This window comes from Talpa occidentalis, unplaced genomic scaffold (genome assembly GCF_014898055.3).
Source record: "Talpa occidentalis isolate TD23 unplaced genomic scaffold, MPIMG_talOcc4v2.1 talOcc4.13, whole genome shotgun sequence".
NCBI classification, from domain to species: Eukaryota; Metazoa; Chordata; class Mammalia; order Eulipotyphla; family Talpidae; genus Talpa; species Talpa occidentalis.
The window spans coordinates 82,598,325-82,611,374 of NW_023601322.1; the positions used below are offsets into that span (position 1 = coordinate 82,598,325).

At 34.6% G+C, this 13,050-nt stretch overlaps 1 protein-coding gene across 2 annotated transcripts in view; it reads right to left on the bottom strand.

The window, feature by feature from the left end:
- Positions 1–923: 923 nt before the first annotated feature.
- Positions 924–13,050, bottom strand: part of SRFBP1 (serum response factor binding protein 1) — a 62,764-nt gene continuing 50,637 nt past the window's right edge. The window contains exons 8-10 of one of the 2 annotated variants that reach the window (XM_037509467.2): positions 11,486–11,855; positions 10,289–10,440; positions 924–1,057 (exon numbers count right to left, since the gene is read on the bottom strand). In XM_037509467.2, coding sequence (XP_037365364.1) covers positions 11,671–11,855 — 185 coding nt within the window. In that variant the 3' untranslated portion in view covers positions 924–1,057; positions 10,289–10,440; positions 11,486–11,670. Of the gene's footprint in view, positions 1,058–10,288; positions 11,856–13,050 lie in introns of both variants that reach the window. The other variant, XM_054694498.1, reaches the window with a different exon arrangement.

A 13,050-nucleotide genomic window follows, 5' to 3' on the forward strand; every position in this document is an offset into this window, starting at 1 on the left:
CGTGTTTCATGAAGCGTTACTAGGGAATTTCTGGAAAGTTCATCTGTACAAGTGAAAGAATATTCCAGTCTTTTCCTATTTAGCCAAGCACACTGGAGTTGCAAAAAGGAGGATCAATCCAAAGAGAAAAAGGAAAAAGAAAATGACAAAGAGGCAGTCTTTTAAAGTTTTGCTCCAATTGCACTCATTCCCAACATCCCTCTGCTCTGCTAGTTTGTCTTTGACCATCAATGAAGGCGCCCTCTGGAAAGGGCATCACACTCTATTTCTACTACTTACATTGTGCTTTTAATAGACTTACATTTCCTGTAGAGTGAATACGGTTCAATGGCAGGGTAACGCGGGAGGGAGAGAAAACCTCAGGAAAAAATACAGCAAAATACCAGTGTTCTGGAAGGACTGCCATGATAATGATAGGCTTGGATGAGAGTAATAAATAGTCAGCTGTGCCCATCTCTCTCTGTTTTAGTGTTTACACCATTTGTTTTAATCCAGAGCATAGAAAACTTTACCCGTGATTGATGACTTGGGTAAGGAGGGAATGGTACAAAGACAAGACATTTCCCAGAGGCTTCTTGAACTCAGGTTCAAAAGCATCAGTGACTGGGTTAAATTTGCATTGCAGATCAGAGATCTAAGGGGATGAGCTCCACGGGATGGACTACAAAACACACATGGTGTGACTTCTTTACTAATTCAGGCAACATGCTCTTTGGAAAAACCATCTACCAAGCCAAGATTTTCTCCAAGGCCCAGTCTGACCAGAGGTGCCTTTCAGTCCATGGGGAGTTATCCTGTTACTCTTCCACAGTTTGAGAAGGCTTATCAGGAGCAAGGCACATGTCGCCTTGTTCCCTGTCCCTTTCTTCCCAGTTTTCTCAGGGGAATACTTTTGAGTATCAGAGATGTGGAAAAAAACTTACATATTCTCCTTTTCTCTCTTCATGTACAGGATTTCACAATTTAGCTGCAGGGGTTCCTCTGGGATTCTCTCTCTCACGAATCAACAAGAAGCCCGAGAGAAGGCTTTATTCTCAAACACTGGTCTCCTTTGAATCTGCTAGGAAAAAACTCTTTATGAGTTGGACTTTGTCCTACTAGAATATTTAGGATTGTCACTCAAAATCAGTATATCCGCCATGGTCAATAAAATCATTTAAGTTTGTTGTCATCAATATATAAAGCTCATTTCACTGAGGTAACTACCAAAGTAACAAAGAATTCCTTAATATCTTCAAATATCTTGTATTCAAATTTCACTTGTCTTATAACTTTTGTTTTTCCCCAAATTCGTTTCTTTGAATAAGGATCAAACAAGGTCTACAGAGAAAATTCAGCTATTGTTTTAAGTCTCTTTACTATTATACACACACACACACACACACACACACGCACACACACACACAGACTTAAAATCCCTTTTTTTCTTTAGTGAATACTTCTTATCTTATAGAATTTCCAAGTTCTGGATCTTGCAGATTGTATCCTGGTAGATCATTGAATACATTTTTCTTTTCCTTGTATTTCCTATAAAAAGTCAGAGTGAGAGGCTTACCAAGATTTAGGTTTGATTTGGGGTGGCAAGAAGACTTGCTCCAGGTGTGGCATGTCCTTCACGATGTTGCTATCTTTTTGTGATGTTCAGGATGATCAGTGGGTTAGTGTTGTGAGTCTGAGTCATCCATTATAAAATTCCCCCTCATATTTTCACCTATTCATTTAGCAGCCACTAATGATCACTGCTTGATCCATCATCAAAACCTGATACTTTTTTAAAGAACTAAGATTGTTCAATAATGGCATATATGTTTCTGTATTTGATTCTAGCTATGTTTTATCCATTAACATATTTCATTAAATTAAATAACACTTAACATGAAACTTGATAATGGACCTTTATTTTCTTTTTAGTAAACTGAGATAGTTCTGGAATCTTATGAAAGACATTCAAGGTGCATGTGCTCTTTTATAAGAAAAGACCAAACATTGTTTTTGGAGCTCTGTGCATGTGTACATTTCCCCCCCATTGTTGTCAAGTGCGATTTTAACCTTACACAAATGATCTGTTGATTTGAAATATCATGAAAAATCTTTGACTGAGAACATTTTCAAAGAGGTTAGTTACTGGAAATCTGAGACAGCTAAGGACACTTGGCAAGGCAGTCATATTACATACTTCTAAATCTCTACACGGTATTTAGCTTTCTTCTTCAAGTTTTTCACTTTCAAATTTGGTTTCTCAATTTCCTGTGAACTAAATTTCAAGAACCCTAACTGACATGCAAAGCCTTCCTTTATCTGGTCCCAATTCCCCACTTCACGTTCTCCTCCAAACCAGACAGTCGTTTATTTCCTTAGAAATCTTGTCTCCCTAGGGGTAAAGTGCTTGTCCTTTGACCACATAGGGCTTTGCCTCTCCAACTATTAAGGTGTTTCTTTCTTTATAGATTCACATACATGCATTTTCTCTTTTAGATTTGAAGAGAAAGCTTCAAGAAAGTTTTGTGGCTAACATCAACTTGCTTACTTTTTATAATAAATTAATACCCTAATTTCTTTTTGGGCATTTACCTCTTCCACATGGAATTATAAATCATGGTGCCCTATACCAAGCAATAGATGAATAGCTCCAGTTCGCATGTTAAATGAATTAAATGATGGTTTCTCCAAAAAAAAAATTTAATTATAAGCAATTGCAACTACTAAAACACAGATAATGGTTAGAAATGAGTAACTGGAAACCAGATGAGTTTATCAAGAGCTTAATAGCGAATATGTACTGAATGCATGTCAAAGAGACCTACATGCTGTATGTGTAGAATCCTATTTGCAAATGTGGCAGGGTGAGATCTCAGTATTTGGTTGCATTCTGGATATTTTCATTCATCTTTCTAACTTACACTGGATTGGTCCTTTTTCTATTCCCAGTTCATTTTTACTCAGAGACAAAAATTCACAAAAGCCTCAGCTTTGAAGTGCCTCATGAGCTCTTATAGGTGTACCTACACAGCTGTTTTTACTCTCCTTCAACGAAACATAAAACTGGAATTGGGGGAAGAAAGAGAAAGATGGTAGTGTAGGAAATTAAACTGGACAGGGAGATGGTCAGAAAGAAGAAGGACAAGAATTTCCAGATGTTCCGAGACCAGAGTGCAAAGTCCCCTGACTTTTAACCGAAAGATAACTTTCATTCAACAATCCGGATACTTGTGGGTACTTCTGAAAAAGGGTAAAAGAACATGGATACCTTATATGAAGATGAGGGAATAAATAATCAAATCACCCAAAACCCCTAGTGTAACAACAATCAGAGTGGAACTGAATAAAACAATGCGGTATTGCTCTACAAGTGAGTCAGTCCCAGACAAGTGAATGTTAGCTGTACCCATGAAACTTTGTATTTCTTTTCTTTCTAACTGCATTGGCTTCATCTTTAGAACAAAGTTGAGTGAAAACCTAGTAAAACCTCCATAAGACACCTTTGTTAAGTTTCTGATTCCCAACAGTTACACATTAAATGCAGTATCGACTATTAGTCTAAGATACTCATTTTCAAGTTCAAACACTAACCTTCTATTCCTAGATATTTATGTGCTGTGCTTAAAAATGAAGTGATTAATGAATCTCAAAATGTTTTACTGGGATTAAAAAAAAGATTGATTATTGATCTAACTAGAATTATATTTAATCAAATTCAGTTCCTAAAATTTAACCATGATAATGAGAGGCAACTTAAAAAATATAAAGAATTTGGTGTGTGGCCTTATGACATTTTCACATCCACATTTAGAAATGATCTGATTTCTGCCATCCCCCATAATCTTCGTAGGTTTAGTGAAGATTACCCAAGTTTCAGAAAAATACAGATGGTATATAACAAAGGTGTTAACAACATAGGCTGCCTAATTTTTTATATCCTGGCTTCACCCCCTAGCTCACTATGTGACCTTCAATAAATCACCTGACCAACAAAGATTAGAGTGATAGAACAGAATCTTATTAAGGTAGGCATGGTATAACTAACAAATGTAAGTTTCTTACTTCCTCCTATTATTAAAGCTGGGGCAAAAATAGGTAATTCAAAGCAGAAAAAATATATCGTCACTCATCTATTCTTAAATTTATCAATATAAAGCTAAATTCTAAGAAAGACAATACCACTGACTATTATTTAGTAGCAGAGGAAAGGATGCTGAAAAGGAAGAATATTTTAACCTTATTATCACTCAGACTAGGCAGTAAATACTAGAGACCATGAACCAAATCTGCCACACTACTGGTTTTTGTAAAGTTTATGCTGATACAGAATGTACATTTGTTTATACATGGAGGCTGCTGATGCCATAACACCAGACAAGTAGATATCATAGAAACCTTATGGGCTGCAAATACTATTTACTGTCTTTTTTGTTACATAAAATGTTAACACAAACGTTGCCTAAAAATAAAGACAAAATGACTGACAGCAGATTTCTCAGTAGAAACAAAGTCAGAAAACAATGATTTTCATAGTAATGAAAAAAATCACTACCAAGATTAATTGCACTGACAGCCTTTCATTTGAGAATGAAAACTAAAAGACATTCTTATAACCAAAAACTAATTATTAACAGATATTCACTATAGGGTGTTGAAAATATATACTTAAGAAAGCAAAGAAATAATACCAGAAAGAATGGAGGCAAAGAAAAATTGACAAAACAAAGAAACTGGTAAACATGTAAGTAACCTACAATGAATGTATGAAGAAATAAAGTCTAAGTGAGAGATAAAATTAACAGACAGACCTGGGATGATACAAATGCATCCCAGATTAAAAAATGATGAAAGAATTATGAGGACTAAGTTATTTTTTGGTAGGTTAGTACAGTTACTGAAATTCAGATTTTAGGAAAATTTTACTTTAAAACCTGAAGGATTTTAAAAGACCCTCTTTAAATTTTAAAGTGAATGTTCTCTTAAAATCTATGGCTGCACTGGTGATGAGTACGCTATAGTGACTACACCTGAAGGGGAAATCCTATGCTTCCAAATACTTAAAATGATGCAAACGAATAGTACTTCATTGGAAAATTTAAACAAACCAAATAAATAAATGGTATTAAAGAAATTACAAAATAGCAGAGGGGAAAAAAAACCAGAAACTGAATAAAGTAAAAAAAAAACAGTAGCCTAGATATCAAAATAAATCAGAATATGGCTAAGAAAGCATACAAAGAAAAGGATGCATAATTACTTAGGAAAACCATTAACTCATCTAGAAATAAGTAAAAATACACTTCAGTAAGAAGTATAGATTACAGAGCTTGACATCATAAAACACCTTTCTAAATCTCAATTTCACATTTAAGAAGTATCAGAAGTATTTCCATTAAAGTTAGTAGCAGAGAAGGAGGTCTACTCTAATGCTATTATTTAATGCTGTAGTGGAATTAGTAGTCATTTTAATTATGTACAGGGAGTGACAAAAATTTAAAAAAGTAGATAAAATGGTCGTTATCTTAAGATGGTATCATTCTGAGCCTGGAAAATGCAAGACAAACAATGGAGTAACTATTAAAAACAGCGAGAGTTTTATAAGGTGGCAGAGAAAATTATCAGTAAATCAGAGCAGCTGTCACATATACCAACAACAAGACAGAAGGTTAAAGATCAGACATCATTTGTAACATGAACAAAATAAAATATTCTGCTTAGGGGAAAAAAAATGAAATCAATCAAAAGACAAATGACAAAATGGAAATTATCTGCAAATCTGGTAGCAGAGAAAGGACTTATTTTCTCTGCTACGAAGAGTACCTACAAAGTAATAAAAAAAAAAATCTACAGCCCAAAATAAACATGGTCAAAAACAATTTATACAAATGAAAATATGAATGGCTGGGCTGATTGCTCTCACTTTAAATTTTTGAGTGTAAACTTCAAGTGGGTTCCTAATGCTGTTATCATACCATTTCTCATATCAGCTATTCTACTACACATCTTCTCCTTTATAATGAAACATTACCTTCTCTCCCATCTCATTTTCTTACTGCTACTACCCAAGTCAAGCTACCCTATTTCTCAGGTAACTGGATTATTTTAATAATTTCCTAACCAGTAACTGAAACTATTCAACTACATGAATCATTGCTAAACTGAAAAAAACTTGCATGTATGCAAACTGTTTACCCAAACATTTCTAGAACGTCTTTGGAAAGCAAATACTAAACTGAGCATCTACTATGTACCAGGTTCTGTCCAAGTTTGGAACACGGCAAAAAGGTAACAGTCTTTGCACTTGTAGAGGTTATATTACAGATGGGGAGACAGACAACCGTATAAACATACATGCGAGGTGATGAATGTCATAGAAGAAAATCGAGTAAGAAGCAGGGAATAGTCAGCGGAACTTTTCTAAGGTACGTGAGAGAATCTGTAAAGCAGAGGCTTGTAAAGCGGTCAGAGGGAGATTTGAAGATTTCAAAGTGATTATAAAATTGACAAAATTAATATAGATTCAAGCACTAGGCATTATTAATGCACTAAGATGCTTACATTTCTTTAAAAATTTGACAGGGTCTGAAAACCCCTCCTTTATCACCCCTCCTTTTATACCTGTGATAAAAAAAAGTTCACAACTAGTTCTTAATCTATTTCAGACATAAGCTAAACTAGTTGCTGCTGGTATATATGAAGGCTCTGAACTTCTGTCTATGATAGAGAGCTAAGTTGAACACTGAATATTCATACCATGTTTAGTTTAAAAATAAACACAAATAACCCTCCTCCTTTCTTTGACCCTCTAAGTTTTGGCTGACTTCACTGAAAAACATCCTTTTAATTTTATCCTGAAAACAACATGGAGAATGACTTTCTTTCAAAACAAGTTTTTGCTTGAAGAGAAACACATGTTCAAAGTACAAACAACATTCCAGTATCCAACTCAGGGCTACTTAGTTTCTGCATGTTGATATGATACTCAGGCTACTGAACATGTTCCTGAACATGTTCCTGTCCCCTACATTTCTATAATATAGGTTCATTTATGAACTCAGATCCATAATCAACTAAGGGACAAAATATAAACCCTGTCTGAAATATAAATATTTCCCAGAAATTATAATTTCTGAAAGTAATCAAAATTAACGCCAATTAATTTTAAAAATAAAACTTACAAGCTAATTTTAAACTTATTTGTAAAGAAAAGACCTAAGAATAGCCAAGACAATTTTGAGAAAAGACCCAAGAGTAAACCAGACTCCTAAATAATTATATAAAATACAAAGGTAGAAAAATTTAAACTGTAATATTGGATCAGAGAAAGGTGGGAAGGACAGAGTCTAGGAACACTACCATGATCACATAGGGTGACATTTCAAATCAGTAGAGAAAGAGATACTGATAGACAAAAAAAGAGGGAGAGCGAGCGAGTGAGCGAGAGAAAAGATTGGCTATTAGTGGCCATTTGTTTTCAAGCAAAAAACCCAAAGACAACGAAAGCTACAGGATGGAAAAGGCAATCCTTCTAATCTCGAATGACAAGAGATTTTGCACAAAGGTCTATTAGACTTCAGGTCCATCCAGCGGGACCTAGGAGAGTGGCATTTCTTCTTACACATGGTAGCTTCAAGGCATGGGGGCAAAGGAGGGAAAAAATAAGGCAGTCCTGAGAAGTACTTTGGAAAGAACTTTTGGGAGATGCCACTACCATATGAAACTGAAGAGACATCTTTCTCTCAAAAACAGTACTTCTCTGCTTGTTTGTAAGGCCCAACATTAGCTTCAATGTTCTTCATTAAAAGTATTCTTGTTCTCCCAAACTTGTTCGGGGAAGAGGTGGGTTTCAAAACCTGTAAAAGTCCCCTAAGGATGACGCAATCTTCATCATTAATTTCAAATGTGATAACAGGCAAAAGATAACTTCTAAATAAACAGAACTGTCAAGCCAGATGAGGATATCTGGGCAACCTTGTCTTATAATGCTTTGTTGAAAACTGGACATTAATTAAACGAATATAATGTCACAATTCTGAAAAACAAACACTGAAGATGCAGCAGCACATAAAGAGGAAAGATAGTCCAGCGATCTATGAGCAATATGTATGAAGAATCGATAAAGATTAGGGGGAAAAAATATCAGAAAAGAGAAGGAACAATCCTAGTTCACATATCTCCAATATAGTTTGTATTCCCATCAGACAAAGCAGAAAGCTTTTCTCACAGAAAAGACATTAAGGAGAGTTCTTAGAATTATGATGCCTGAGCAGTGGGGCCAAATGAGCCCTGGATCAAGTTTTCCCAACCTTAGTGTTGACACTTTGGAGTTGGTAATTCTCTGCTGTAAATGTTATAGAACGTTTACTGAGCATCCCAGGTTCACGGTCTCCAAATGCAGTGCCCCTGTCCCTAGTTGCTGACACCCAAAATGTCTCCAGATGTTGCCAAATATACCCTAGGGGTAAAAACTGACCCAAGTTGAGAAACACTGTAAATAAGATCATTAAAAGAGCGAGTAATGTTTCATGTTTTATAGGCTATAAAGAAAAATTATGAGCATGGTAAGGAGACAAAGGAGATATTACAGCAAAAACAACAAAAATAATGGATTGTAGGGTTATACATAGAAGCAAAATGTATGTAAATAGTACAAAAACTTGGAACATAGTTTATATGTAAAGTGGCATGTATCTGTGGACTACGAAATAATGAAAAATGTATGTTATAACCTTGTAAGTCAATGAAAGACAAAATGAATAAAAATATTCACTTAATAAAACAATATATAAAATAGAGGACATAAAAATAGAATCAAAGAGGTATCCTGAGATCATACTGAAATAAATTTAAAAAATAAATAGGGAAGAGAGGAAAGCTTTTCCTTACTATAGTTAGGTACTAAATATACAATAAGATGAAAATATTTTACCAAATCACCATTTACAACTAAGATTGCAGTGGTTACAATCATATAGAAGGATCATGAATGATAAAACTAGTAAGTGGCAGCTTCGGAATAGGACATACATACACAGACTCAAAGATAATGGTTATGATAAAGAGAAACCAATCACAGGTCCTATCAACATCATCACTTGATGCACTGGGATAAATACAACATCTCTCTTGTGACATTCCTGCCCCAAACACCTAACTTATATTTAATGATGACAACACTAGACAAATCCAAATAAAGGGACAATAAGAATGAAAATAAACTCTCCTGTGTTTTTTAAAAATATCAGTGTCATCACACACAAAGACAGACTCAGAAACTGTTCCCACTAAATGGAAGTTGACAACTGAGCTAAAGGCACGGACTTTCGTCTGGACTTTCTGCAGATGAAACTGTGACAAAATGGCAACGTGAATATCTGATACCTGGAAAGAGACAGGAAGAGAGGAGATGGAGGAGGACACAGAGAGGTGGGAAGAGAGACAAAGGGAGAAAGAGGAAACAAAAGTGAAGGAAGAGGAGAAAGGGAGAATGTGAGTCAAGGATAAAAGTCGAAGCAGTAAAATGTTAGTATTTAGGAAATCTGGGTGAATTTGGGTGAAGCATATTGCAGAGCATAGATCTTGGTTTTGTCCAAAGTGAAGAACTAGGGCCTCCTTGGTGGTACAGGGGTTAAAGACAATGCTAGCAAGCTATTAGCAGCCACTGCAACAAGAGCGGCCAGGGAACAAACCACATGGCGCAGCAAACCTCTCCCTTCTCGCCTGCTGCTCCCCTCAGCAGTGTATTTCAGTAGATCTGCCTGTTCTGCTTCCCACTGTCTCTGGTGAATCCTCTCACTCCCCACACCTCTGGCCTACACCACAGTTCTTTTATGCATATGTATTTATAAACAATTCTTTCATCCTTTGATTTCTGGAGGTAATCTATGTAATACCTGGTAAGCGTTTTTTTTTAGGGCACGTTATACCAAAAATGATGAATCACGTTATTTAGGATGGGGGTTTTGGGTTAGGTGTTATCAGCCCATCTGTAACAAACACGTGGACAATCGAGAAAACCTATATAACAAAGTCCCAATAAAATTTCTGGACATTGAAGCTTTAGTGAGTATTTCAGATTGACAACACTCCATGCAAACTGATGTCAGGATGGTAATGACCTTTTGCATTCAAGGTCCTCTAAGGTTCTACCCATCGCTTTCTTTAGCCAGTTATAATTTATACCCTTTCTCTGTAATAAACTGCAACCATGAATATAATAGGTTTCAGTGACTTCTTTGACTTTTTCCCAGCAAATTTTTGAAGTTGAGGGTATTTAGGATGTCCCACCCCAGTCCCCACCCCAACAAACCTGCAGTTGGTGTAGAAGTCAGAGTGTGCTCATGTGGATTCTTCCCTCTAATGTTATGGCTGGCTGTACCTCCTTGCAGTTGGGGTTAAGAAGTCGTGGGTACTCTTGACAGTATGGAAGACAGTGCCCTCAACCTTGCAGTTTGGCTAAACCTAAGTAGGCATAGAGATATTTTTCTTTCACTTTTCCTGTAATAATACTTCATAACTAAAATTCCAATTTTTCTTAAGCGAAACTGCAGAATAACAATTTTAAAGTACAAAAAACCTTACACTCAACAAATTTTTTACTGCATAACTCTTGAATTCCATTATTCTAGATATCTAAATTCTTAGCTCTTGAAAAGGACAGAAATGACTCTTCAGAGCTTGTGGAGTTCTGCTAACCAGAGATTCCTTCATTAACATCATCAATGTATAGAAAACAGGGATTTAGCTAACATTACTCAGCTTTCAATTCACCCAGAGTAGCAAAAATTGAAACATTTAAAGAATTTTTTAAAATCATGTTTTCCTTTTGGTAACTGTATTATGATATACAAAGCAGTTCCTGCTTGAGCAAGTCAGCTCATAACTTCTATGCTAGGGGAGCAGAGCTATCAGTGAAGGTGTTCTTTCAGTCATACCTCCTTTAGAATTTTTTCATATAAGCTCCAAGTTTTGATTCCTCAAAAACTGTTTCTGTGAGACACCTGGTCAAATAATTCGCTGTTACACATTCTGGATTAAATGGAAATATTTATATGCAATGAAATGGAAAATCGATTTTTGGTTGTGATGTTACATGTACACTACCTAAGTAATTGCAATCTAATTCAGAAATCCACAGTTGTCTTGGGAAACTATTTAGAATTACCAAAAAAGTATATTATCACAACTAAGTAACACTATAATAAAAATATTTTTGTATAATTTATTTTCTATATACTCATAATAAAAGTTACTATGTCAGTTTTGCTAAAAAGAAAAATATTTAGCAAAACTGATCTATTTTAAATAGCTACAATTCCTCATACTTGTCCATTATTATTCTTAAAACATCTCAATATTTATTTTCAAGGCAAAGAAATACAGGTTATCCAGTGAAATACACTTTATGATAATCACAAATAAGAAAATCTTAGATAACTATAATCTCAACATTTTTTATAGAGAGAATAGTCTGGGGCATATCAAAAAAATCAATTTATGGATGTACCTGCTTTATGGGAGGTTTATATAAATATAACTTTGACACACTAAAAAGAAAGAAAAAAAACAAAACAAAACTTAATTTATTCTATAATCCCTCCAAAGAGAATTGTTCAAATACAAGTTTAAGTAATAGACTGGTAAAAAGAAAAATCATTTTTAGATGAAAAAGTTCATGAAAAGAGGTTCTAATCAATCATCAAAGGTAATCTTTTTTCCCTGAAACACAGCAATTTTAGATTGCTGTTCTTTTCGCCTTCTGCTTGCTTCCCATGAAGGATGAAGAGGCAGCTGTGAGCTCTGTTTTGTATTTTCAAATCTTCTTTGAGCACTCTTATCAAGGTGATTCTTGACTTGAGATTCATTTTGCTGAAAACCTGGAAGAAAAGAAAAATAATGACAACTATACACTTAAGCAGCATACAAAAAAAAATATATCCCACCTTCTCAAATCAGTATTTAAGGAGAAATTAAGTTTTCCTCAGCTCACCATTTAAAACTGAAGTATAACAAGGAACAGTTTGGAATTAAAACACATGTGTATGTGAGTCTACAATTCTGGCACATACTAATTAGAATGATCTTTCTAATCCTTTCAAGTAGCTGTTAAGAACATGTCTCTTAATATATGCTATGTTGCCTTATTTACACTGACATCAATTAAAAAAACAGTATGGACAACATGGAAGGGAAAAAAAAGAACATTTTATATTTTCAAAGGAATGTCACTAATTTATATCTGTGTTTGGAGCAGATCCGGTCAGAAAATTCATGTCACAACTAAGGAACTGGATCTGACAAAGCTGATGGAAGAGATTATTTTTTTAAAGGGCTATTAATTCCACTCAAAATGATTTCAAGGTTAATTACTAAATCTATTGAAATGTAAAACAAATTTCTTTCACAGTTGTAAAGTAATTATCTATCAGATGGGTGGCAACCTGTATTCTAGTATGTATAGCCTGTTTTATACTACGAAGTATTTTAATTACATGATTTTTGAACAATAAAGAACTATTTGGGGGAGATATACTAGATTGAGAAAACATGAATAAATGCACATACATAGAATTGGAAAGAAAAAAGGGAGGAAGAAAACTTAATATGCATTTATTAATCAGTCTTAGGGGTATGCAATTTCACTGCTCTAAGTTAGACATTATTGTCAAAAGTCTTGTAAAGATCTCCCTAGGAAATAATGCCACAATATACACACAAGTGCATGTGATTTGGGGTAACATTTCCAAAACATTATTATACACAGATTTACAAAGTCCACATAGTTTTAGAATCACACATGCTCTAGAAACCTACATTATAATGTTCAGAGTGGCTTTAGTGATGATGTGAAGAGTTTAATGCTAGATGAAACTGTTTCATGAAAACTGAGATTTGAATATGGCAGTTACTTTTCAACTAATGTATATTTTATATAATTATGTAAAGCAAATTTATATATATATAAGTAAACTAATATAAATAAATAAGCTAAGCAAAAAAAAAAAGTACACATTCTGTTACTTGAATCTCTTCATTAGGAAAATGTGGATGTGCCCTAAGTTACAAGTTCCT